Source organism: Strix uralensis, chromosome 1 (assembly GCF_047716275.1).
Source record: "Strix uralensis isolate ZFMK-TIS-50842 chromosome 1, bStrUra1, whole genome shotgun sequence".
Classification (NCBI taxonomy): Eukaryota; Metazoa; Chordata; class Aves; order Strigiformes; family Strigidae; genus Strix; species Strix uralensis.
In genome coordinates, this window is record NC_133972.1 from 130975860 (window position 1) to 131003761 (window position 27902).

Sequence of the window (27902 nt, forward strand, 5' to 3'; positions counted from 1 at the left end):
AACATATACTAACAGAGAAATTACAAGACATGCATTGTTCACTGGCATGTTTTTCTGCTTTGGTGTCATCACAAGCTACTGAAGAGTGTTTCACTTATGCTTATTATAATCCTCTGAAAACATCAATATAATTGCCAGTCAAATTTTAAATAAGATAATGATGGCTTCTGATGTTGAGGAGAGGGGATTATAGGTTCTTGGATATTATTTTATTGATATGAAGACCATTTAAACTCTCAGAAAACTTTCTTAAAATAGTATTTTGTTCCACACAAATAACTTCATTTAAACTGAAGTGATCCAACTTCTATTTTCTCCCACTGAGAAAGAATCTCTGCATTACCAAAGATTTTCTTAAGACACACATTCTTTAAACAGTCCTGATGCAAGTGGAAGCAATATAAATTTGAGAAGTTGTAACTTACTTCAGTCTGACTTGTAGATTATTTGCCAGCTCCTGTTTGGCAGTGGTACATTTCTGTTTAATATCTAACAGTTTTCTGTGATTAGTTAACATAATCATCAGCTGATTTGCATGACTCAAACACAAATCAGGCAGCACAGAAGGATCTTTCAAGTTCTCTGCTCTCTTCTGATTAGCCAAAAATCCCTAGAGGAAAAGAGACAAGTTTGTGACACAAGCTTTATAACAATTAAAACACATGGAAGTGATCCATCTTCTCTGTAAGAATGCAAGCATTTTAATAAACTCACCGTAACCATTGAGGAGTATAACAGAATGCTACATAGAGAATTTAAGTGTCAAAGTTGCTTTCTTTTCATTCTATAATCCAGTCCAAATAAATCTTATCTGATATTTCCCTCCCAAACAGTTACGAACACAACCCTGTAAGAACTTTACACAACTAACTAACATCAGTGAAAGATCACAAAAGTTAATGCAGCAGAAATGTAGCTACTAGGATGGAAGGGATCAACCATCATTCTAATTTCTGCAAACAACCAGCTTGTTAATTTCTGGCATATGCAAGACTTAACATCAACCTAGAGCATATTCAGTACTACTGTGGGCTAAAGAATCTATTTTTCACATAAAGAAATTCATACATGAAACTAATTCTTACTTATTTCCACATAGTAATTGGGCACAGTGAAGAATTACCTGTTCTGGATGGTAACAGGCAACCCCTAAAAGGGTGGGGGCAACACAGGGAAGATGGACTGCCTCAGATAAACATGATGGCTGATTACAGGAGGTAACATATATATACAAACACAGAAGAGACAGCGAAGACAAGGGGCTGCTGACACAACAACTACTGTCCCAGCCCATTGTCTCCATTACGTTCAACAGGTAAGATAAAATACTGCTGGAAACAGTGTGGTTCTTTAGGCAAGAAAATACCACCCAAGAACACCATTTTTAGCTTTGATTTTGTCCACATTCATATAATCTGACATGTTGCTTGAACATCACAGTAGTCACTATGTTTGTAGTACTACAAACTGTTTATTAAGGCTTTGTTTTCTTAATAAAGAATTCAAAACCAGACAACAGTTTTGTTTCTTTCTAAAGCTTTCTGAAAACAGTAAACCACAGAGAGTTATACAAACCTGCCAAAAAATGAAACCACTGTCATTACTGATTTGATATTGAATGTAAAGCAATCTTATCATAAGATGCTATAAAACACATAGGCAAAGCCTGCTACAAATATTTATATCCTATTGAAAAAAGCACAGAAATCAAAGTAAGTATGAAACAAACATATTAAGCGTAATGAAAAGGAAGCAGATCCACACTGAAGATGGAAGAGAATACTGAAGAGTCAACCATTTACTGAACTCTGAGCAACTTATGCACTGAATGAACGAGGACCCACTGGGAAACAAAAGCAGGTTGCAAATGTTAACTGTATGTATTATCCAAACCAAGTGAATGGAAGCCAGAAAAAGTGGGAAGAACTGTTACTGAGATGAAGGACAGCTCCATCAAAAGAACTTGGGTTGTTTAGCCAAGGAAGACAAAGACATTGAAGAAACATGCTGTGATTATTGTTAGGGAATTGCCAAGCACCAAAACGAAAGGCCGTGGAGGCATGAAAGCATATAGATTTGAACTAGCCAAGAATACTTTCAAATATGAGATTAACTGATGTTTATAAACATTAGGACAATCAGATTCTATACAACTTTGCAAGAGGAATAGAGAAGTAAAGAAAATAATTGCTTTTAAATAGCAGCTCAGTAAGCTTTTTAGATGAATCACATGGCAAAGAGCCTGAATTTACAAAAAGCTGGATGCAGTGAGCTAGAAAATCCCTTTCAGCTTTACTCTCAGTTCCAAAAGGCTATTCACAAATTCAGGTATCTTTTGCCATTTCTGCATCTGTGGACCCATCTTTACAATAAAATCTAAACTAAAGTTACCCTAGTATGCAAATTGAAAGAAAAAATCTCAGCATACTAGAAAAAGGTCAGTTAAGAAAAATTGCAGTAAACTTAAAAAAATAAGGGGGACAGACGGATGAACGATGGGACGGACACAACACGCCAATACATTGTGGAGAAATCTAAGATCTAGATAACCAATTGTTCTCACAAGCTCTTGCCTTTCTAGCCCTGATCAGGTGACAGGATTCATGACATGAGCACCAGAGTCAAACTAAACATGGTCCTGAAAAACAGGCGTAATAATGCCTTTATGGATTTTTCCCAAGTCAAAGAAGCAACAATAAAAAATATTTAAAACCATTTTAGACTGAAGGTCAAACAATCAACAGGGAAGGCAGTCAGTGATGCAATATGCAGCTGAGAAGACCCTGAATGACTATAAAGCTATAAATCCATGGTTTTCTTTGCTGTAACAAAAAGCAGGAAGAAAATAAAAGTACAGAAGATGAGAGTGACAAAGTCCTTTTCCCAACAACTTCAAGTGAAAGAGAACAAGCCCAGAATCAAGAAGGCCATCTGCCAATGAGTTTTTTTGACTATGTTTAACAGAGCTAACTGAAGAGGAACTTCTATGAACCTAATTGATTGTCACCCATTTGGATGTAACAAAGTGCTCTGAAAAGCTACACTACTAATAGGGAAATTAAAAAACCCCAACAAATTAAACAGAAGAAAATGTTGGAAAGGATAAGCTATTGGGCAGAATCACACTGAAAAATCAGAGAGGCTCCAAGTTTTCTAGAGGCATACTCTTATTAGATAATGCCACCTACTGACCACAATTCTATATGCTTATATTACACATCCCACTTCCACAGAGAAAAACAGTGCTTTAATTTAACAAAGCAGCTTTCCGTATTAAACGTTAGGGGTTGGAGATCAACTATTCATCCACGTAACTCAGGATGTAATTTTTCATACAGAAGGCTGTTTAATGGTCAGTTAATTGAAAAGGCTGACTGGAAGCAAAAGAAATCTTAAGGCAGGTGCAGGAACAAGCAAATTAACTAAGCAATGAGGCTTTCTACCAGCAGATGGCTTTGCTCCATGGGATAAGTTTGGTTTGAATTTTAATAATGAAACTGAGGTTGTAATAGAAAGTCAATTTAAATTCTGGATAGAGCATCATCTTTTTCTGGCCTGGGGAAAATAAGCCTACAGCTTCCAATACAAATACTGCCAATGGGATTGCCGTTAAGATGTTGTTCTTTACCCATGTTCTATAAAGTACCTCCACTTCTGTATTAACAGAAACAGTTCACTCCTGGAAGGTGTGATGTAAAGGAAAATTATATAAGTTTTTTTTCAAGTGACACAATATTAAAAGTTATCGTACAAATTGTGAGCACTACCTTTAAAAATACACAAGTCCTCATCTATGTTTTTAAATATAATTAAATCCTTGCACTTCACCATTCTTAGATTTCCATGCAGACTATCATTTGAATAACATGATACCAGCTCTAATATCTTACGAGCATCTAATTTTTTTCCCAAACAGTATCCAAACAACTGCTAAAACTGGTATGAAAATACCTCCTAAGGCTCAAATATAAAAATCACAGAAAAAAAAAGCATCTGGTAGTACACATAATCCCTTGTTTAACCACAAACATTTAATTTACTGAAACTTCAAAAAACCAAACACACTATCACATTCTATCTGACTGTTCTTAAAAACTCTTGCATCCTAAGTAAAGGAATAGACAATTTATAAAAAGACAAGGCACAGATGAAGATTTGAAAGTTAAAGTCTCTAACAAGTCTTCAAAAGGTACAAATGCTGAATTTACAGTGGCGTTTAAACAAGATGACAAAGTATCTTTCCAATTGACTTTTAGGCATCTCACTCAAAAGTGGGATTTGTAAACTTGAGGAGTGAAGAGACAAAACATAACTAAAACCACCACTCACAGCATTGGGCAAGCAAGTACAGTGGTGGAAGAGTAGCTTTTCCATCACACTAAATTCCCTTAGATTTAGCACTGGTCTACAATAGAAACGCTGCAAGACTGAGAAGCAGCACAAACTTATGTCTAAATTTATTCATTTAAATTATCTGAAGACAGGCTCCACTTTTAAACAGTACTGCCAGAAGCACTGGTAGCACTTGCCTTTATGTACTAGCCAGAAAATAGGAGGCAACATTGTTCACTTACTCCTACTAATAATATACCACTGTGCAAGCAGAAATAAGAAACTCATGCCTTTCTTCATGGTCCCAGTTCTGATGTAATGGTGAAAATCTGAACATCAGATAATGACTACATACTTATATATATATAAAGTATATACTTTAATATACTTCCAGTTGCAAACAAGGCATTAAAAGGACAATCTTATACAGTTAACTGAACCTCTTCACACAAACTGTAGTTAATAAAGAAGCTTTGATATGGCACTGTAATTCAAAAAAAATAGGAGCATTTAAAAATTAAAAAACTTTACATTTAAAATAGTCTTTAATCAGATTTCTTAACACTTCAAATGACACTGTTCAGTGCAGGCACACTACTCTCTCCCCTTACTACAAGCCTGGTGATTGACCATTAAGGATGTTACCTCTTCCCTGATCCTGTATTTTGAGTGATAACTTACGAAGGACTCAGTATTTCCCTTCAAATTTAAATTTAACCTACTCATCTGTTATTTCATATCTCCAACTGAAGTTCTGACTTTCTAGTGTTTTTATATTTCTAGATCATAACGATAAGAGAAAATCCCTCAAACTTAAACCTGAAAGTCACCAATTTTTTAAAGTTCTGAAATATATAATGCAGCAAGGTCATAACTCTCCTTTTCAGCTCAGAAAATAAACCAACATGCCCCCTCAGAACAAGAAAAGCTAACTGCATGGAGTGGCACATGAGCTAAATACCACCACCAAGATAAAGGATAACAGGACAGTGGAGCAGCTCACCAACCACCTAGTGTTATTTTGTTTGACTCTGGATCTAGTCAAAGGTCAGAAGACGATAACATATTAAGAACAAACCAATGAACTGGTTAGTGTGACAGGAAGCATTCAGGGCATGGCACCTGGGTATGATGCCAACTTCATGCATCATTTTTTTCCCATTATTGCGTTTTTTCCATTTCTGTCTTCCATTTAATGAGAGGCTGGATGAACTAGCAAAGATGAAACAAATCACAGCATCCAGGTCCCCAGTATATAAAATCATAGAATGGTTTGGGTTGAAAAGGACTTAAAGATCATCTAGTTCTAACCCCCCTGCCATGGGCAGGGACACCTTCCACTACATCAGGTTGCTCAAAGCCCCATCCAGCCTGGCCTCGAACACTTCCAGGGAGGGGGCAGCCACAGTTTCTCTGGGCAACCTGCTGCAGTTTCTCACCACCCTCCCAGGCAAGAATTTCTTCTTTATATCTAACCTAAATCTGCCTTTTTCCAAGCGTTATCCCTTATCGTATCACTACACTTCCAGATAAAGATTCCCTCCCCATCTTTCCTGTAGTCCCCCTTTAAGTACTGGAAGGCCACTATAAGATCTCCCCAGAGCCTTCTCTTCTCCAGGCTGAACAACCTCAACTCTCACAGCTTGTCCTCATACGGGAGGTGCCCCAGCCCCCTGATCATCTTCGTGGCCTCCTCTGGACCTGCTTGAGCAGGCCCATGTCATTCTTATGTTGAGGGCCCCAGAGCTGAACACAGTACTTCATGTGGGGGTCTCATGAGAGCAGAGAATAGGGGGAGAATCACCTCCCTCCACCAGCTGGCCACACTTCTCTTGAAGCAACTGAAAACTACAGGCTGTCTTTGATGGTCTACCATTGGCAAAAAGTTATCTGCTCTTAAATGTAGCCGTAAACCAGGTGGAATTTAGACAAATTTGACAAAGATATGTACGGGTAGATACTAAGATAATATTTAAGCCAGATGTTTTCCTTAAGCTAAGAATACTCATTAAAAACATCAATTTTCAAATAAGCTTGAAGATAAATATGTACACAGTTTATAGCTGTCAGACATCGTCATCAGATCCTATTTTTATTAGCAGATTTCTACTTTAATGGGAAAAATGTTCCACTAATACAGCACAACCTGTCTGTAAACCATTCACTAGCTTCAACAAGATATACCTTAACACAACAAGAAATACTCTAGAAGTTATTTTCAAAGTTTTAAAATTTTATCATATTCTAAGTGATTCTTACTCATCCAGAAAAAAAACAGTTTCTAAACCCAAAATAAACTAGATGTATTCTATTCCAGAAACAATACCATATACTGATGTATCTCAGAAATCAGCAATTTTACACTGGTGCTTTTATGAGAATGCTGATTGGCTAAATTGTTATTAAATATATTTTTCCAAATTATAACCAAGAGAAAGTTGACAGAAATGCTTTTCCTTAAAAATATACAGCTTAATATACAGTTGACAAAGCTGCAGTGAACTACAGCTCTGCATCTTCCTAGTGCATTAAGTCTATGATAGTTTTGTAAGACATTTTTATTTTGTAGCCTGACTTTTTATCCAATATAGATGAAGTGACATAAATATAAGCCTTATATGTATGTTCTGGTGCTGTCCACCACCCACTGTTGCATTTTCAACTAGTTTGATGTTTTAAAAAAATTTAAGTTAATGTGGTAGGACTTAAGAGCTGAAAACATGACTACAGGATGTAAAAAACTAACAATATTTAAATTTCAAATTATTATGAATATAGCACCTTTCTGAGCATCTCCAGTGTGATATGTTGAAAACCATCTTGTGTTGACATGCAATTGTTTCATTGTAATTTTTAACAGCATACACATATCAAAAAATCTACCATCTTCTAAAGTTGCACACACAAATGTGTATTACCTGAGCAAGTTCTTTTTGTTCATTCACCAGTCTGCTGCAGCTTGCTATCATCTGGTCCAATGCATAGAGCCTATCCTCAAGGCCTTTAATAGCCTTCATGTTCTGATTATCTAGTTTGGCGATAGTTTGGCGACATTCTGCCAGAAAGGGTTGGATGATCCTTGGATCAAGCTAAAAAAAAAAGAAGTAAAAAAATGTTCATTAGCAGTTGACATACTGAAACGTGATGTGAGCTAGCTAAATTGATTTTTTTATAACCTTAACTTTTTTTTTTCTTAATCTAATGTGTGCCTACATCTGTCATCTGTTCCTGACTTAATAAGTCTGGATTTTGTATCACAGCATGAACTTCTCTGAAGTACTCCAACCAGACCATCACAGAAATCAGGATCCTTCCAAGGGGAAGGAACATTAGTTGAGGGGACAAGGCAGGTGTGTGGGGGAACAGGCAGTTTAAAGCTAACGGACACAGTCTACCCTGGAACACAGTCCATATAGCTACAATCAAAACAAGTGATGAATGTGACTCAGTGGAAAGTGCAGTAGGGAGGATGATGGGAAAAAGCTGCAAGACCCATTACCCTTTTCAAACTAAATGAACATTTTAATTGATTCCTTAGACAAGCAGATCAGTTCTAAGAAACTGGAAAACAAGCTATGGAAAAGGAATATATTTGTGATACTTTTTGCTAATGTTTTTCCTAATAAAAACACATTTTAAAAATTATTTCATCATATTCTTTCACAGGCCACTACCCAGAAAAAAGTGCTTGAAACATTATGAGGCTACCAATGTACACACATATTACGCATGGCTCTTCAAGTTCCACTGTAAGAGTAGTGAAATAAATTAAGAGTCTTTATTTCCTTAGTTCTAAAAACAACATAGGTAATTGCAACAGCGTATGTAGAACAGACTTCAGTGTAAACCTGGAATATATTAGTTAGGAACACAGTAAGTGTTATTAGGTGTTAGCAGACTAGGAATAAATTTGCCCAAATTTATCCAAAATGGTTATGGTATGCCATTTATTATATGAGAATCTAGTGAAAAGGAGACTATCCTGTGAGGGCATACTACCTATCACAGCACTGGCTTCTTTCGTCAACATGCAGGATTTATGCCACTTACAGAGCCCACAAATTAACCCTCAAAAAAGGCACTTATATGACTCAATATTAATATAAATAAAAGTACTATTTTTCCCTCAATCTATTATTTAACTTCATAAAAGCTTTCACACACAGCACTTGTTCATTCTGGAAAGACCCTTTTGGGGTACAGAGAGAGGAACCTGAAGAGGAAAAGCATTATAAATTAAAGAACAACTACAAAGAATAGGTCTTTCATTCTCTTCAAACAAACAAAAACCCCCAAAACAAATAAACAACCTCACAAGGGGCAGTACCAAAAACTGGTAATTAACCCAGAATTTCTCAGAATAAATAATGCCATTATTAATGTGACAAAATATGTTGAATTTCTCTGAAAATGGCAAAGGCTAATTTTTAGTGTGTTATGAATGGCCTTATGAATCTTGGTCTTTCTCAAGTGAATTGTCCATCTTCAAGAATCAGTAATAAAAACAGTCTCTGGGATTAAACCAGATTGTTTTTCTAGGACCATTTTCATTGCCATCCTATTCAGGATTCCACACTTGTGGCATCCTGAATTACTCCACTGCAGCATCCAGAACAGTTTCTTAACAGACAGAATACTAAAGAACAATATGGTAGGTTTTTTTCCCTGTTTACATTCATAAACTAATTGTGTTTTATCTCTTTTTATAAAGAATGCCTATTCCTCTCATTCCACCCTGTAATTTATTTCCTCCATCCATACTTTTTATCCCATCTTTGACCTAATTGCATCTGTAGCACTCACCTCTGCTTTCACTGGTAGATAATACTGCTCTCCTCATCTTTAAAAGTCTCTTCCTTTTCTAGCCTTTTATTTAAGGGGTTATGACAGCACTTAACAGAAACATCTGATTAGTTCCTACTTACAGACTACTTTTACTGAAGCCAAGGTTTCTGCAATGAGAAGTGTCATTCTGTAGAAACACCTAGAGGCTAGAAGAACCAGATACCTAGCAGCACTCTGTGCAACACCAGTTCTGCCAAGACTACCTGTATCAGAGGTATAAAGCTCATACTCTGATGCTTTACACTTTAATGAAAATCTTACCTGAATTGAGTTTCAAGTAAGAATTGCAATCACAAACCATTTATATGGTTTGTATTTCCAAGGAAAGAGCATAGGGAAAATGAAGGAAAAACAAACAAAAAAGTTAGTGCCATTTTATTCTAGCATGCTATGTTAAAATGTCATCTCAAATAAATATTAAAAGAACAATTATGTTACAAGATATTTATTTAGTATTTTCTTTTCCTTTTTAGCTACAGGCCAATTCTGTTTCCAAACTAATTCTAAATTAATGGTAGGCACAGAGTCAATCCTTTGTCTGTGCTGCTATTGAAATAAGAGTAAATTAATGTTTTCCTAAGGAAAACTAGGAACTATCACATTACTTCGAAGCTTTGGGTTTTTTATGAACCAAAATAGATCAAGATTGATCAATCACAGTTGTTCTGGTGGTGGCCAGGAATAGCCTGACTAAAGCATTTTCCCTACCTGCCAATTCTGTTTATGCCAAGGAAACAAAAAGAAACTTCATTTTGACAGGAGCAATCACATTTTTTTCCCTGCAAAAATCAGCTGAAGTTACAAAACAATTACAACAGTGGAAACAAAGGATTTCTGACTAGTCTTCGATAAGGCAAGGACAGAAAAGCACACAATTACAAGACAGCCTCTCTAAAGCATGTGATTTATGTCAGATAAGACTACAAGCTGATCAAAAAAGGTACAATAAGTATTTAATTAAAAAGTGGTTATTTTATCATTTTTCTATCTTTAGTATCACTACAATTTATTTGGAAGCAACTGTTTAATGTCTGTGTCTCAAAGTACTGATTTTTAAGAGACATTTTTAAGAGACATTACGCCCTATATAGAAAGTGAATTTATTCCCTCACAACCTTGTTACTATTGTTTGTTGTTTTTTTTTTTTTTTTTTAAAAAAAAGCTCCTTGTAGCATCACTGGAAAAACAAAACGGAGGATTGTCTCTGACTTCAGCAATTGGGAAATCTTTCACACAAAACTGAATATTGTTTTTCCTAAAGAAAAACACTTGTTAAGTCCAATTTTTCTCTTATCCTTTTCTGTACAACTAAAATTTAGACAGCTCAAAATCTCAAGCAGCCCTTAATATTAAGCCCAACTCTCCAACTACTTAAGACAAAAATGAAAAAAAAATCAACGTACAGAACTGACTACATCATAACAACAGATGGGGTTTAGACATAACTGAGACAGTTTTCCAGTCCTACCTTACAGAGCAAATAAAGTGTCAAAGACAACAGAAACTGTTTTCTTTGTTCAAGGTATACTGAGTGATAATAGTATAAAATTATACATATAGAAACACAGCTAGACAATGTAAGAAATACAAGCCACAGTGAAAGCAAAGAAAGAAGGAAATCTCTAGGCAAAAGGGTTTTAAAAGGTTATAATATAATGCTCACAGGTAAAAATAATAATTTTGAAAGTAAAGGAAGTGAGCAATGTTTTAGTCTACCAGCAGCAGAAATACACCGACATGTTGGGCTCTTCTGAGCACATCTGTATCAGCTAATAAGGAATGCATACATAGATAGGGTATGTAAATTTATAACAGTTAACCACATGAATTTGTTCTGTATTTTAATAAAGGCTTCATCATTTTTAATACAAATAACATTAACTTTGGTTCAGGAAATTCTTTAATTTCATTATAAGCATAACTTCTATGAAAAAGGCAAAGAAAGAAGACACTTTGCTTATAAGCTGCAAGAAACTACTGGCTTTTGAACAGGAATGGTTATTTGAGAAACAAGCAAGATAACAAGCAGTCACTGAAATTATACAGTTTCCTACAGGTCAAATTCTTAACACTCAAGAACTTTTAAAATACTTTCCCCACCCCCACCCCAGGCCCCGTGTCTGCTGTAGTCTTCATTCAGAAAGTTATCTGAGAAACAACAAGTTACAAAGAATTAAGGCACTTCAAAAGCACCAGCATCTGGAAAATAAACAACATTCAATGCAATATAATTTGATTTTTAAAAAATTGTTAACTTACCCTGCTCATAGAATCAAAACATTTTCTGACCAGTGATTCAACATCATTAGGTCTATCTTGAACATTAATCCAATCTAACAAAGACACATTGAAGGAAGGCTGATCATCATCTTTCAGTTCTACTGATGTTTCAGTGTCCTGGACAGTAGCATTTTGACCAGATTCCTTATCTTTTACATTTTCAGGATCTGTGCCTTCCAAAGCTGAATGTTCAACTGACTTGCAAAATGAGGCTAACATTGATTTATTGTTCGCTTTAGCTATATCAGAATAAAGCGCTAATTCAGCAGATTTCCCATCCTCAGTTTCTTCACTTTCTGTGCCTCCACGCTCAGCTGAAGAATCCAGTCTTCCTAAACACTCTCTGTAACTATGTCTCGTTAGGCACTCCAGCAGTGGTATCTTGGCCATGATAGAAACAGCAGAACCCAAGCTTTTTTAAAAAGGGTGAAAAGAAAAACACATCAGTACCTAGAAGCCAATGTGACATAAAAACTTGGATACTAACCACCCGTAATAAAGTACTATTTATTTTACAATTAAAGCAGGTTTTGAAATGAATTTGGCAACTACCCCTTCCAAAATACTGTGTTCAGTATCATCATCATGAGAGGACAGATGAAGTAGTTACAGTTATTTGCTCTCTTCCACTGCTTAATATGAACTCTCCTAAACTCCCAAGTAAGCTTATGTTTATAATGCAATGAAAAAAGGAGTTTGATAAACTGACACATGCCCTTTTCTTAAAAAAAAAAAAAAACAACCCCACAACTGGGACTTCTATGTTTCCAATCTGCATGGATACCAATGCTTATTAGCAAAGATTGAGTGCCCTCTGGTTGACCACTTTTGCAGAGTTTGAATAGTTTCTATGTATTTGGTAAAAGCTATGAAGTTCAACTTTTTTTTTAAAAAGGTAAAACATTTATGCTTTATTTCTTTAAGTATCCAACATTCACTTACATTCTATCAGGCAAAGCACTCCCAGAAATACCGTAATACTGTAACATCCAGAAAGATGGCAAAGATTTTCCTTCAAGTAACATCCAGAGTTTGCAGGATAAAAGTATACTCACACACCCCCTCAAAAGCATACATATAGACCCAAAGTTTGTGTTATGACTTCATACACAGATCATCATTCTTAATATCTCAAGTGTATTAAAAAAGTTAATTCAAAAGTGCAAATATGTATTTAAAAATGTTGATTGTCTAAATTTATTATCTAGCTATTTCTAGTGCACACTGGGAAGGACTCCAGCTCTGAAACAGCTGTTCATTAACAAGCATATCTTCCACATAATTCAATATAGGTTTCTGTGTGCTCATGAATACAAGGAAAAAGTGTCAGTTAAAAAAAATGACTAGCATAGAACAGAAAGAATGTTCTCTGTGACACATAATGAAACCAACAAATACATGCTTAATTAGAACTAGCACCAGACATACAACACTCAAAAGATAAGTTTAAAATATAGTAACTTTTTAGATTGAAGCTGAATTTAATGGCAAACTTACTGTGTAAGTTTCAACTTGATATCATCTATGGACTGCAAATAGCTTGAATATACATTTTCAAACTTGAAAAGTAGCTTTTGGTAAGAGTATGTACAATCTTCCAAGTTGGCCATTATGGCAGCCCAGCCTTGATGCTGAAGATGTTCATCATGTACAAGACCTTCACAAAAGGAGCAAAGTTTCTTGGCAACCTCATACATTTCCTACAGAAAAACAACAAAAAACCCACCTGAAGTGATTTGCATTTTGTTGTCTGATTATTGTGGTAACTATATAAAACACTAAAGTGTTAACATAAATGTTAAAATATTAACATAAAAAGTGTTAAAAGACAGCTGAAAAGTTGTACACCTTAAAACTTCATCAGAAATAACAAAACTTCCTTTATTCTTTAATAAAAATTTAATTAGATGACAAAACATAGACAGTTTACTGAGAAGTATCTTCAAAACAGCAGGTGAAAGTTGCAGTTCCAAAAAACCCCTTATAAAATTAATTAAATGGTGCTAATATAAAATATTCAGTGCATACATACATGAATAATAATGCTTAAATTAATCTGATAGAAGGAGCTGGTAAACAAGGTCTATTAGGGAGAAAACTACTGTGCCAAGCAGAAGCTCAGAACAAAACAATGAACTGCAGGATCAGTCAGCAGAAGCACAGGTGCATCAGATGCAAAAAAAGATGCATGAGGAAAACAGCGGGGCAGATAATTAATTGAAGTCTTCCACTGATTAATAAATCAGATGCAACATGATAAGCAGTGCAGAGTGTCCACAAAACTCTAAAATACACCCTGAAACTTGGTATATGCAAGCCAAACAGAAAAGCTTTTCTCTCACAAGAATTAGATGACACAGAGGCATTTTACTGCCATAAGAAAGTGAGAATTTAATTACCACCCAACTTGGCAGAGTTAAAACAGAGACCTACATATGGCAAGTACCATATCTTACTAAAAGTGCACTAACAAGTGCCTATTATATTCAAATCCAAGGTTGTAACTAGCAGGAAGAGTAACTATTTTAAGTTTACCAATTTAAAAAAAACAAGCTGTCCCCCTCAAAAGGCCTACTACTCAAACACCAAAATGAGCAAGTAAAACAAAAGTCATACAATAAATCCTTCAGCTCAATACTTTATCAATAACATACTACATGGAAAATATTCTCCTGAGTATACTTCTATCATGGGTTTTAATATCTACCTACCTTCCAAGAAAGAAAATCTTACTACTTTTTGCAGGTTGAGCATACTCTTAAACTAGGACTGAACACATAATTTTCCTATGCTATAGTACATGTGAGAAAACCATGCATGGAGAACCAAATTATACAAATACAGTGAGAAAACAGTGTTAAAAACCCAACATATCAGTATATTTCAGAATGCCACTGAACACACGGTTAGCAGCACAGATGAAAACACGGAAAACGGAGCCCAACAACATTTCCCAAAATAAACTACAAAACTGCAGAGCATTTTATCCAGACATTTCAGGATTAATATTGACAAAACCTTAAAGCTATGAACACCCTCTTTGGATTTTTGTTTTGGCTTTTGTTTGTTTGGTTTTTTAAGAAGTCCAAACCTTGTCTCAAACAGCATGACAGAATTTCACTATCCTTCAAATCACTGGTATCTAAGCTATCAGCAGATGAACAACGGATATACAAATACATGCAACTCCAAAGAAATCAAAAGCTATTCCAAATTTCTATCACTTTGTAGTAAAGATGGTATTTGTCATCTTGTTTTCTGAATTTTGGTCACTTCCTGTGTACATGAGAATAAGGATTTCCGGTTTGCAAAGAACAGTTATTTTATTTGCTGCAGGAGCTCTTACTTCTTAAGTCAAAATCAACCAGCAACACAATTGGGACTGCATCCAAATAGTGCTGAAAACTGCAAGTCATTTCCTTCTTACTAGCTCCAGTTTGTCTATACAATTTAAATTCATATAAGCTGACTAATGCAATATTGACAACGTGAACATTTTGGGGTTTTATTTTCCTAAATTCACTTTGTATACAAGTTATTCAAAGGCACATTCCACTGCACATGAAAACGCAGAATTACTGCTTCCTCAATTATCATATTAAGACCCAAAAGAACAGATTGTTTTACACCATGGTATACCAAAAAAATACACCAAAAAAAATGAAGCTGAAAAGGTAACCAAATGTCCCCAGTGTGTTCTAATGTATGTCCTGGGAATGTACACAAGCATTTTACTTTCAACTCACAAACACTATTCTCTTCCCAAAGTCAAACTTTCTCCATACTGCTGGCAATAATTCCAGAAGTGAGACCATATCCAGAAGCACACGTTAATTTGTAGACTAAAAGAATATAAGCCAGCTACAAAATCAAAACTGATCATGAAATCTTTTTACGCAATTTCTTCAAGCAAGTATCACAGTTTACCGGGGACCAGACTTCTAACACCTTCAAACAAAAATATTTCTTTAAAAGTGCTGGGTAGAGGCTTTTGCCACTTCTATTTTCCTTTGGACAAACTCACTTAGCATGGCACAGCTCAAATGTCTAATGAGGAAATGTATAAACTAGGCTTGATATAACCAGACTTTCTGCCCCGAGACACGCTCTTAACTGTTGACCAGTGTTTGCTTTTGTAGCTGTATCTATTTATTGCATTCACAATGGAAGTGAAAAGTTACAAGTTTGTGTTGTCCTATGAAGCTTTATTACACATCACTCTTGATGCTCCCTCATGAATCTAGGTGTCATCAATTTAAGATTTTAGTTTTAACAAGGTTGTTTCCTCAGCAAAACACTTTCAAACACAAAACAGAAGTCACAAGTTACCAAATTTCAGTAGGGGGGGGGTGGGGGGGTGGGGCGGGTGGAATCATTACAATTGAGATCACTTGTTATGCTACTGATGACCAGCACTGACACTCTGTATCTAGGAGTCTAACCTGTGTTGATTTACCCAAATGTAACCAAACCAGAGCTTGTGTTCCAGCAGTCTGACTCCTAGAAAAGTGAGAGTAAACAACAGTATTTCCCAGAGCAGCAAGTTATTATTTATTTTTCAGAAACCATGTAACAGAAGGGCATTCTTGTAAGTGTCAGGATATGCTACATAACAGACACATGCCCAAAGAAACTGTTACATGAAAATAAAAATACCCCAATGCCATCTAAGTATTCAACCAGGCATTCACTGTCAGATGAGCTGCTCCTTGTTGTACACACAGGAGACATGAACATTAAGCCAAAAAATCCCCTTATAAAAGCAATCATAAATACAATACTGAGAGACAAAAGATTTTCTCCAAACTATTTAGAGCTCAAACTGAACTAACATGAGACTCAAAATTCATTAGCCTGAAAACATGACTAAGTTTGTTTCAAGTAACATGTTTTCAAAGCTACCTGTAAGCTAATACACTACAAGTCAAATTGTACAACTGAACAGAGACATGACTGTTTCAAGGCACACAGGCAAGACATTGCAACAGCATTCCATATTATCATCCTCCCAAAGTTATTTTTACTTGTGTACCCCAAGTGCCAAAGAAATTATCTCTGGATGGTGGGGGGCAAGCAGTAAAATTCTGTCTGCATGGATGAACCCAAATGCAATCAAGAGTCCGCAAGAACCCAGTACTGCTTTTGATGCTGATTCCTTAGGCAATATCATGAAAAAGCTCATTATGTTCAAATAGTAAAAAATACTCTGAATTCAGGGGTCCAAGTACATGGCTATAACAAAGTTCAAACGACATGGAGTAACTATGTCTATCAGAGCTATTTCAGTCTTAAGACTATACTAAACAGACACCAGTGCAGGGAACAAGAACACTATGTTAAAACATTATTTTATTTTTTAATGCTGCATGGAGGGGTTAAGAAGAAAACACCACTTCAGTCAATCATAGGATTGACTAAAACATTCCTAAAATGCATCACTACAACACTTCAAAATGCAAGGGTGTGCAGCAAGAAAATGAAGTGGTGAAGCTGTTTGCTTCCTTTGGAGTATCTATGTAGCTTAAAAGTAGTTAATTAAAAACTACACAGATGCATCTTTCTCATCTTTCTGTCACTACTGAAATACATCTTCAAGTGACTTGGCTTGTTCTTCCTACCATCTCCATAGACAACATTTCTGGGTAGACATCCTCAGGCTACTTTAGAAGGATCAAGACTGATCTATTTCACATAACTGGTATGCCTGTGTGCCGAAAAGAATTAAGCAGCAATCTGCTAAATGAATAAAGTCTAAAAACTGAATTCTGTCAGGCATATAAATAAAGGCCTGCAATTCAACATATGTTTTAACACTTCTCAGTAAAGTTGCCAGCTCCAGCACTGAAAATGAAGCCTACCTAACAACAGGCTTGCTTTTGTCATTGATTTTTCACAGATCCACTGAAGGGTAATTGGCAGACACCCAATGGTTCACAGAGCATAAAAATTAATTTCATTTGCCTTGTAGAGCTATGTCCATCTTACTCAGCTATACCACCATACCTAGAACACTGACAGCTTCACCGTACCACTGGAACGTGGACCTCAAGAAGCACCACTACCACTAGACAAACCCAGGCTAATTCTCAATTTGCTGTTATATTGAAGAGTAACTAAAGGCATCTTCACCTCCTAATTTGTCAAGAAATTCACAGGCCCACCCGTGATTTTTATCTTTGGCTGGGTGCTTTAACAGAATGCTTACATGAATTATTTCCTTCAGTCATTGAAATTAAAAGTTAAGGTGATTCTTCTGATTATAATTACTTCTGATTAGTACATTTCAACCAAAATTGTTAGAAGCAGCGAAGTATGTTTTACTTAAAATGGGAGGTGTTTCCCATCAGTATCAAGACTTCGTCTTTGCATCCTACTATCATAATTCTGCTCATCTGAATGAAAAAAAATCCAGGGAAGCTCTGTTTGCCTTAAGCGGTCTTTAGACTTACCTCTAAAGAACAAAAGTTCTCAGGCAATGCAGGGTTCTTTCCATTCTCTACAACCCTGTGGTAAAAGGAAACAAGTCAAAGTCCTCTATTGCCATGTGTCTGAAATCCTGTAAAAAGGATTCCCTATAGGTTTCAGTCACCCTAAAAATCAAGCCAAAGATCCCTGAAACTGAAATTACACACGCCTATACACTACAACAGCAGATAAACACTTCCACAAAAGGTAACCATTACCTTGATTACCAAAAATTAGTAACCAAGACCATTATCTCTAATTCATACACCTCCAACTAAAACATCAGTAAAGCTACTAGATTAACCAGTTCAAGATTTCAGCTTTTAAAACCTGTAATTGGAACAGTTAACTTCACTGTAAGGGAGACTTTGATATTTCATGGCAATCTCTCTCCTTTCATTAGACAGCTGATTATTCCATTCTATTTTAATATTGGTCATTTTCGCTGACTGCATCCTTTGGACATTTGTCCACACAGTTCACGACTTATTACATACTCAAGAAGTATTTATTTCATCAGCATAAGTTATTCTGTAAATCATAGCTTAATGATTTTTTCTTCAGTACTGTTTTCACTAGCTCTTTGCTCTGACATTAAAAGCAGGTTTGGACAAGTCAGGTGACAGAATTTACTGCCAAAAAAAAAAATAACACTGAGAAGCTGACACCACAGCCAGGGAATCAAACCATGGTACAAATTAAGTAACTTCAACTAGTTTCCAAGCCACCCAAGTTGTCTTCTCTTGGTGAATTTTCTAAAAGCTTGATCTAACAGTTCTAGTTACAAAGGCCAACCAAAACAAATGCTGTATCTTTTAATATACCTTAGGGTAAACTAAAGCCTACTCCATTTTAACACCACCCAGCTCAATTACTTTAAAAAATAAGACTGATGGCTAATCCGAGTTACAAAGAAGTCTGGACAGCCGTGGAAGTGGTACAAGTGTGCCTGGCTATTAGACTAATAATTTAGCCAAAAACAATGAATAGCATTAATTTAGCTACACAATTGTGACAAACATTACCACACCTTAAAGAACATTAAAATTTTAAAGTAACTTTTCCAGAGGGTATCAAAGCAGCTTTCTAGTAGAAGTGAAAGAGCATTTCTCTAAATAGTAGATATGTATCTTTCAGGAAGCATGCCTATACTTCTTGGCTTATGAAGCGTTTGAAACTAAACCAAGAATGATCTAGGTACTGCGAGTATAGCCATGGCTTTAGGCAATCAAATGAAATGACCACATTTTCTCATCCTCACTCCCATTTCTGAAAGACAAACTGACTGGAATTGACATTTTGATGACAGTATCACATGAAATGTGAAACATACCCACTAACAAAAAGTCCAAGTTTCCAATATCCTCCTTCTGGGACAAATAACACAGGAACTTCAGTTAGATCACTAAAAAAAAAAATAAAATAATCCTTTCCTAAAGGCTAAACTACCAGAAATTATTTTAAGCAGTAGTGTTAAAAGACCGCAAGACTAGACAAGATTCACACAATGTAGTTTATTGCACAATGCACTGTGTCAAGAACAGCTTGTCTTCTAAGCTGGTGTGTACGTAACTTTTTGCAAACACTCTGTGCACCTCATTGTCCACATACTTCAGCTCAAGGCCAAAAATGCTGAACTGGAAGAGAGGTGGGAAACCAGGCTGATTGTAAAAAGTCAAGCTGTAACCCTTCAGGCACAGATATCTCAAAGGTAAGTTTTTAGTCAAAGAGAAACCAGGATACTAAAGACATAAAATGAAAACAGGCTTAGAAAGTTGCTTCAACAGATTTAAAAGCCAGACAGCAGATGCAACAAACACTGACCAAAAAGGATCTGATAGAAAAAGTTTAGAAAACAAAGATACTGTGCTACATATGACAAAACCTATGCCAAGAATTTCAGTTTAATTGGTAAAGGAACAAGTTAAGGTAACAGACATAGCTTCTTTAAAGCTTCTAATCTTTATACTGTGAATTCTACATAATGAGATCTCAGGTAATCAACAGTAACTTAAAACAATCTGCATAGATGTTAAAATCATGAAACCAAAAACAAAGCACAAATTGAAGTATCTTGATATAATAATCACAGTACTGTGGAAAACCAAATAGGAGGTAATAAGTTCCCCACAGGAATGATTTTTGGTTAGGTGGTACTGAAATCTAAAAAGGCTACATATAAGCTAATGAAATTAGCTTATACCTACACCCTATACATATATGGACAAAAGGCTATAAGAATGCCAGGGCCTCCACTGTGAACTAAAAGATGACTTTTATTTATAACAACTAAGGATATCTGAAGATTATGGCAAAAAAGAAAATGCAGGGAGCTAAAGTAGAATTTAAATCAATAATGGTCAATTTTAGGCCAAAAACAATGGAGAGGAAATAAAGGCATGGATTAATAAAAATACTTGTTATTGTGAAAAAAAGTTAAAGACCCTATACCAGTGTATACAAAGTATAGATCAGAAAAATACAGATGGGACGTATCTGTCCACCTCTCTCCATAAATAAGGTTCAGTATAAGGTAAGGTAAAAAAAAACCCCACCTTTCACACAGTTCTACAGCATAGTTGCCAAGTAGTATACAGTTCAAGTCAGAGATGCTAAAAAACTTGATTAAATTCAACAGTTTTCAGGCAGGCTTAAAATGAGGGAGAAAAAAGATAGAAATAAGCCTCCCCACTCTGAAATATTCATAATCTTCCACACGAGTTTGTCTATTACTAAAGTAGATGTAGGGCATGAAGTACAAGTGATGACCAAGAGCTCTTGTACAGTAAGTTAGCTGGCATCTTCTAAGCAATTTTTGCTATTTCATATGCTGTTTCATATTAGGTCTGATTTTAAAATCATACTGTATATCCTCTGGGCAGAATAGATACCAAATTAAACAGAAACTGGTAGCTATCAAATATTCTCCCCTATTTTTACATAGTTATACATCACTTATTGTTGACAAGAATAGGGAAGACTTTCTATCATGAGCAATGATTTAGATTTTAACTTTTATTTTCCTAATACAAAACATTTTTATCATGTATTACTACATGTATTAATAGTAACATTAATTATTTGAATGTTATTAGTTGAATTACCCTAAATAATTACAACAGGCAAAAACTCTCCATTAAGTACTGCCACTCTGCTTTTCTGGTAAAGAAGGTTACTGTATCTCTAACAAAGAGACAAAAAGTTTGTATCATTACAAGACAGATTTTTCATGGCCATTTTGCAGGAATTTTCTCATATAGTATTCTCAGTGTGGCTTTGGATGTATCAATCTCATAACTACAGAGGTTCAGAGCCTTTCTAGTTCTCCTGAGATCTTAATCAATTTTGAGAAGGGTTAATATCTCATGTTCCCTCTTCCTCCCAGCCAAGAGACTTATGGTGAACCTTGAAGAAGATTTATGTTCTAACCACATTCCCAGTCCTCCCTCAGTTTATTCTGAATTACTGCTCAATATGCTTCAAGGAGGCATCACAAAAAACTGCTTTAGTACAATACTGCAATGCTCCTTTATACAGTTTTCACACCTTGGTACATCTGAAGTCATGATAGCCTATTTACTAATCTTCCACCACACATGATGCTTTTGTTGTTCCCCTGAGCTCCCAGAGTAGTACCCAATGCATTTTTACAGACTGAAACAGAACCTTTGGTTTTTAAAGATCTAAAATCTTGGATAAAATTAACTGTGGGTGTAAAGGTGTATCAGATTTAGGAGTATTCCTACCTATTTAATTTTTATAAAAATATCTATGTTTTTCACAAAATATTCTATCATTTTAGCCCTTTTACAAGCAGGAAAGAACTGGAAGAAGTAGGGAACAGAGAATAATCTTTTTCAAGATAAATCTGCAGGCTAAAAATAAAACCTCCATTCTACTTAGATCCATGTTTAAAGACCTTTAAATACTAAATTCCTCCCCCCATCCCGTAATAATATTAATAGGCACCATCAAGTATGGAAAGCTTTATTTTCTTCTTGCAAATCACCTCAGGATCACTCTCTAAACTTTTCAGTCTAGCTAAATATTATAGCTCCAGTTGGCCAATAAAAGCTGTACTCTACACAGAGTATTTCTGAAATATGGGCTTCCCTTACAGAAGACTTGCCAACAGAATGAGCCAGTAAAGATCCAAATAATTAAAAGCAGAAACACTGCAATAAATTTGCTTGCTCTGCATATTAATACACCTTTCAGAATCAAGGGGGAAGAGAAGGTATGACTAACAATTCAACTCTAAGTAGGATTATTTTTTATAAAACTCCTGGTATATAAAAAGTTCACTCCCAAGTAATTAAATCTGTTCTATCAGTGTATATTAACTTCACCAGACCAAAACCAAAATTGAGAATCTTTAAGACCACAAAATCAGGGATAGAATGAAGAAGATAAAATATCAACAGTGAGAAAAGTGAGACTGGGTACCACCACCTTTCACTTCCATTACCTTAAGTAAAACACAAACACGAATACTGTAATAATTACTACAGTCCCCCTTTCATACCAAATCAATGTTAAGCATCTAACAGATATCAGTCTTGCTGACTTTTCTAACATTCTCTTAACACCTCACAAAGAATGGTTTTAAAGCACTTTCAGTTTCAGCCACTAAAACCAGAATCCTCACACTCTTCAAGGAGCACAAATTAAAACCTCCCACTCCTAGCTGAATTCACATTGATATCCACTCTTTTCCATATGACAGTCATACAATTCAAAGATCCCTAATAACTAAAGGTCCTATTTACTAAGTCAGCATTAACTGTCAGCAGGTGGTAGAGAGAGGAAGAGAGTCTACTGGACTCAGTCCTTGACTTAAATCAGACAGCATGTCACAGTCAGATTATTCAGGCTAACTTCCCCCACTCCTGACAGGTCAGGAGGCCAAGGGGAAAAACAAAAAAAAACACCTTGTACTTTATATTAGACTTCATTTTTCTCTGAATTCAGCTGTACAGTATTAAAAACCAGCCACTTCAAGTGCTAAATATTCTTTTGGTCTGCATTAAAATTGTCACCGAAACTAAGAATCTTTTATAACAAGACAACATGATACAAACATATATTACTATCAATTTTGTGTTAAGTGCTACACACAACCGTTCCCAGCCATTGGAAGTTTAAATAATCTTTAGAGACATGAAAAATATTTAACGCATTTAAATGTAAAATTTGAAAAAGAAAAATGAGGGAGGTATTTCCTAACATGAAGAAATCAGTCCAGCTACTGAATGCATTGTGTCACTCTCTTGAACACACAGACATTCCTACTGTATGCACACTTGGTATCTTACTGACCACGTTGCAGGGAACTAGTTCCTCCTATCAAAATAATACAGAAGTAATCACATTGGAATTCTGACAAGTCTGCTTTCTATGCAAGTAAAAGCCAATACTCAAAGACCTGAATTTTAGAAAAAGGAAGCTTAGTTTTATTATTTCCTCACCAAGGAAATAGACATGTAAGATGAAACAGAAGGTTGGCAAGGTGCTTTTAAATATTACACTGCTAATTTTCTACTAGGGTTAACAATGTTTCCAAAGTAACTTTTCTGTTTTCAGGTTCAGGCAGACTGAAAACACTGAAAATAAGGCAGAGCATTAAGGCATGGGTCCAAAACAACCAGACTGCTTTTATTTTGCAAATGCTGTAAACATACATATCCATAAAGCTGTATTACAACATGCTTTTGAAAGAGGCTTTGAACATGCTGAAGAAGCAAGCACATTTCAATACCTACCTTGAAACTTCAGGACAAAGACTCTGAAGAATACATCATCATTAATATGTCATTCTTACTGTCTTTTGAACAAACTATTTCATAATTTATATCAAGCTTCCCCTATGACATACAAAAAAGTTATTTTCCTTTGGTGAACAAGTACAATAAGAATTTACTTACCACAGCAAGTTGTGTCCGTGACGCTACCGTATGAAACACTGCAGGCATCATGAGAGATTCTTCTACTTTCAATTCCATCTCATTCTCTGCTGAAAACGTGGTTTTGGGGATAGCTGGTGGACGTTCACACAAGATCATTTCTTTGTTGAATAAAAAAATTGGGTTGGTATCCTACACTCAGAAAATTAAAACAAACACTGAGTAAAGGCAATACACTGTTGCTCAATCATCAATTATTTCATCATGTGGGTAAGAGGTCTTAAGAACATGTTAAAATCTACCTGTATAAGCTGAATACATAAACATCTTTTTCTCAAACTGAGGAAATCCAGAAAACAGTACACTACAGAAAATTTACTTTAAAGCCCCTTAGTAAAACATCGTTTCTTCCCCTATAAATGACAGTTTAGACTAAGAATGCGGTATGCACTTACTGTTCCAGCACTGTAACTACACACTCTTCTGTCTGGTGCCATGCACTCTCCTCCATTGACAACCAGGACTTGGTGCTGAATGGCAATCTTATACTTTGTTTGAATTGCATGTTTCAGATCAGCCACACTAGAAAAAAAAAAATGGGAAGACGACACTATTAGCATATTTGTGTCTCTAATTTTATATATTCCTATAATAGACAGATGACTTGTCCATGTCAAAAGAGAACTTTTTTCAAAGAATTATTACTTTTAGAATAAAAAATACAGAATACACAATAACATATTTCAAAGTTTTGTAAGTGCAGTAATGTGTTGCATTTTGGATATCCTAATAAGCTATCAGCTAAAAGACAGCCTCTGCATTACTGGCAAGTCATCAGCAATCTTCTTCCAAGAAGATCTGATAGCATGCTGAAGTTCTGGATTACGTCACATCAAGCATTTAGGATAAAAACTGTGAGAGTCATATCGTGTTCTTTGAACATATACTTTATTAACAAAACAGCTAACTTACTGAAACCCTAGAAGATGACAAGACTATTAATGCTTCATTATGCGTAATGTAAACAGTTTCACCTAATCAACTATGATTTACTGTACATGAAATGCAGTATCACACTTAACATCAGGAAATTAAACAATCCATATATACGCAACATATTCACATAAGCATTACAGACACTTTTAATGCAGAAACAGTATATCAATAACCCATCCCTGTTTTCGTTCACTGTACTCGTACCTTTGAATCTGGGTGATGATATCTTTACATTACTGCTTATTTTAGACAGTTCTAGACTTCATCTTGAAGACACAGTCAAACAGTGAACTAAACAAGAATTTACTAGTATGATAAAGTAACTGACCCAAACTATAACACACTGGGGTAGTACCTGTGCAAAGATATTAAAAAGGTTCAGAGTATCAACCGAATAACCAGTCAGCATCAATGGTTTGATATAACTGGCAGGAAGCATAACAATGTTACTGGCTACACCATACTTGAAGAATGAAGATCAGTTACCTATTCACTACAAACATCTCATGAGCACAAGCTTGCACTTACTAGCTGCATTACAGTAAGCATTCTCCATGGTCTTTGGGAAGATAGCTTGGCCTGTCCGTGTACAAGATGACAGGCAAAGAACCCAAGAAAGTTAGTCTTGCTATAAAGAGCAAGTCTATAATACACAGATATACAAAATAAGAAGTTAAACTGTTGAACTGAAGAGTCTTGGATTTTGTGGTTCAGCCACTGGAAAACTTCTTTCTCAAAAAACTATCCAACCAAGCAAAAAGTCAGCCTATACCAGACTGTTAGGTGCCTGGTCTGGCAGTTCAGATGCTATACCTCACACTCACATGATTTAAGAACAAAATGTCTCAATGTATCAAACAGCATACAGGGCTGCTGACAAATCTGCAGGTGACCCAGTAGGTCCAGAATGGCCGAGATGAAACACTATTTCATGCTAATAATACCCTGAGTGTCAGTGGAGCTTTGCAGAAGAGCATATAAAAACACCCAGTGTAGACAGTCTTAGGGCTCTTCCACCCCAAACAATTTTCAAAATCCAAATTCGAGTCATGAAAATTACAGACAGGAATTCAGAAGAAAGGAAACAATGGATTTGGCACAAAATCCATGGTAGAAGTCTTTCAGGCACAATTACTTGCAACTCATTCATCACTGATAAAATATGGGGACAGCAGATAAGCTTGGTTCTTCCTAGCTCCAAGGTATATGGCCTATCATGATATTATACACATTTTACTTATCAGTCCCACATGAGAATAAGGAAAAAGGATACAATACATCCAGTACATCTAGACCTTTCTAAAAGCATCTTTACATTTGCAAGATGCTTTTAACGTGCAGTGAAAAAATACAAATAGCAAAGCTGTTGGGACTTAACTGTAACACTGCCCATATTTACGGGCAGGTGGGCATTCAGAAGTTCATGTTTTACATATAAAATCCTGTAAAGCATTTTGAAGCCTTACAACATAGGACAGAACCAACTTTTACCCATCCTGGACACAAGACAAAAACCTCTATGCCAGTTCTTTAGCATTCAATATAAAAATATCACAGAGCACACATTTTTTTCAGGATGAGTATATACTGACAGGAGAAAGAAGAATTTGCAGAATTTCTTCCTATGATGCCAGTCAGTAAAAAATAAACTTTTTGCAGAGGAATCCTAAATAAACCCACCATCCAATAAAAGATCACAGGAGGTCAGGAGTCATTCTGACTTTTTCCAAAAAGCACCAAGCGTAACACCAGACTCAGCTAAGAGGAGGTCATCCTCTCTCACTGCCCCAGAAGGTAAATAACCTCTCCACTCTTTCACAGGACCTCAAACACACACAGTCACCTGCAAGGCACTGAAAACACTAATCGAGATTTAAAAAAAAAATAACTCACTCAAATACATGAAAACCTAGAGAGTAACTCCATGGACATACTAAAAACCAACTGAGTATCATCTCTCCAGAACTCAATACACAAAAAGTACTTACATCTTTTTAAAGTTTAAAAAACAAACAATACAGAATTAAATTACTTTCTTACTTTTGTACAGCAAGTTCTGTATCAAAGGTAAGGGTAGTTCCAGTGTTGACCAGAAATACATATAGCTTCATGATGATTTCTTTAGGTCTCTGAAGTTTGTAACTTCCACTGCTAAAATCATTTAGAAACTGAAAAAAAAAAGTGTTAGTTTCAAATGAAAGACAAATACATGCTTTTTAAAAAATACTTTTAGATACACAGTGGGTGAATACATCAGCTCTCACATTCCACAGTTCTTTAACCATTACTAAACATACAGATGCTCCTCTGACCAGCAACATGGGCAAGATAAGCCTCTGCCTTTGCAGATGATTAGGAGAACATGGAAACATACATTGAGAACTGAAGAAAAAAAAAAGATTACTTCAGCTGCAGAGGCCACCATCTTAGATCATTACCTGGCTTTTCTCAACCATGAAATGCATTTTTGAAGCCCCAGATACAGTTATTTCCAGACATCTTTTCTAGATTTTACAAACAGCAGCATGATTTATGCCGTAAGCATTCACTCCTCAACTTACACCTGCAAAGTCTATCTGCTCACTACTACCCCTATCCATAGTTTTTTCCACTGAGACATATGGAAGCATTAGCAAAACATAAGAAAATAGCTAAGATAATGTTGATTTTCTTTTTGTATCTCTCCATAGTTAAGTAATAGTTTTAAAAAATACTTTCCTCTGTTTTCAGCACTAGCTAAATCTGTAGCTACTTTCTTCACCCATAACAGCAAATATGGAGTAATCAAGAAAGTGCAGCCCAACACATTGGAGCCATTTTCAGTCCTGTGCCCTGCAAGCATCTGGATGAGTGACTATAAGCACATGCTTTTCCAGTGTACGTAACAGATGAAAAACATTGAACTGCTTTGTAAAACACTGAGATTTAATCTGAGATTTTATAATTGAGATACTCCATACTTCTGGGACTTTTTCTCTTCTCCACAGGACCTCAGAAGTTTATGAAAAGTTAACCTGTAAAAGTTTTAGTCACTAAGCAATATTCTTCTACCATTATAAAAATGACTTTTTGGATTAAATT

General features: G+C 35.6%; 1 protein-coding gene across 7 annotated transcripts in view; it reads right to left on the reverse strand.

Annotated features, from left to right (window-relative positions):
* RB1CC1 (RB1 inducible coiled-coil 1) overlaps window positions 1-27902 on the reverse strand; it is a 77926-nt gene that overhangs the window by 36290 nt on the left and 13734 nt on the right. For 6 of the 7 annotated variants that reach the window (XM_074881187.1, XM_074881169.1, XM_074881180.1 and 3 more), the window contains 7 exons: window positions 26862-26989; window positions 24281-24407; window positions 23847-24017; window positions 12955-13157; window positions 11437-11869; window positions 7251-7421; window positions 426-610 (listed from right to left, as the gene is read on the reverse strand). In XM_074881187.1, the coding sequence (XP_074737288.1) occupies window positions 426-610; window positions 7251-7421; window positions 11437-11869; window positions 12955-13157; window positions 23847-24017; window positions 24281-24407; window positions 26862-26932 (1361 nt within the window). In that variant the 5' untranslated portion in view covers window positions 26933-26989. Of the gene's footprint in view, window positions 1-425; window positions 611-7250; window positions 7422-11436; window positions 11870-12954; window positions 13158-17906; window positions 17962-23846; window positions 24018-24280; window positions 24408-26861; window positions 26990-27902 lie in introns of those variants that run through there. The other variant, XM_074881218.1, reaches the window with a different exon arrangement.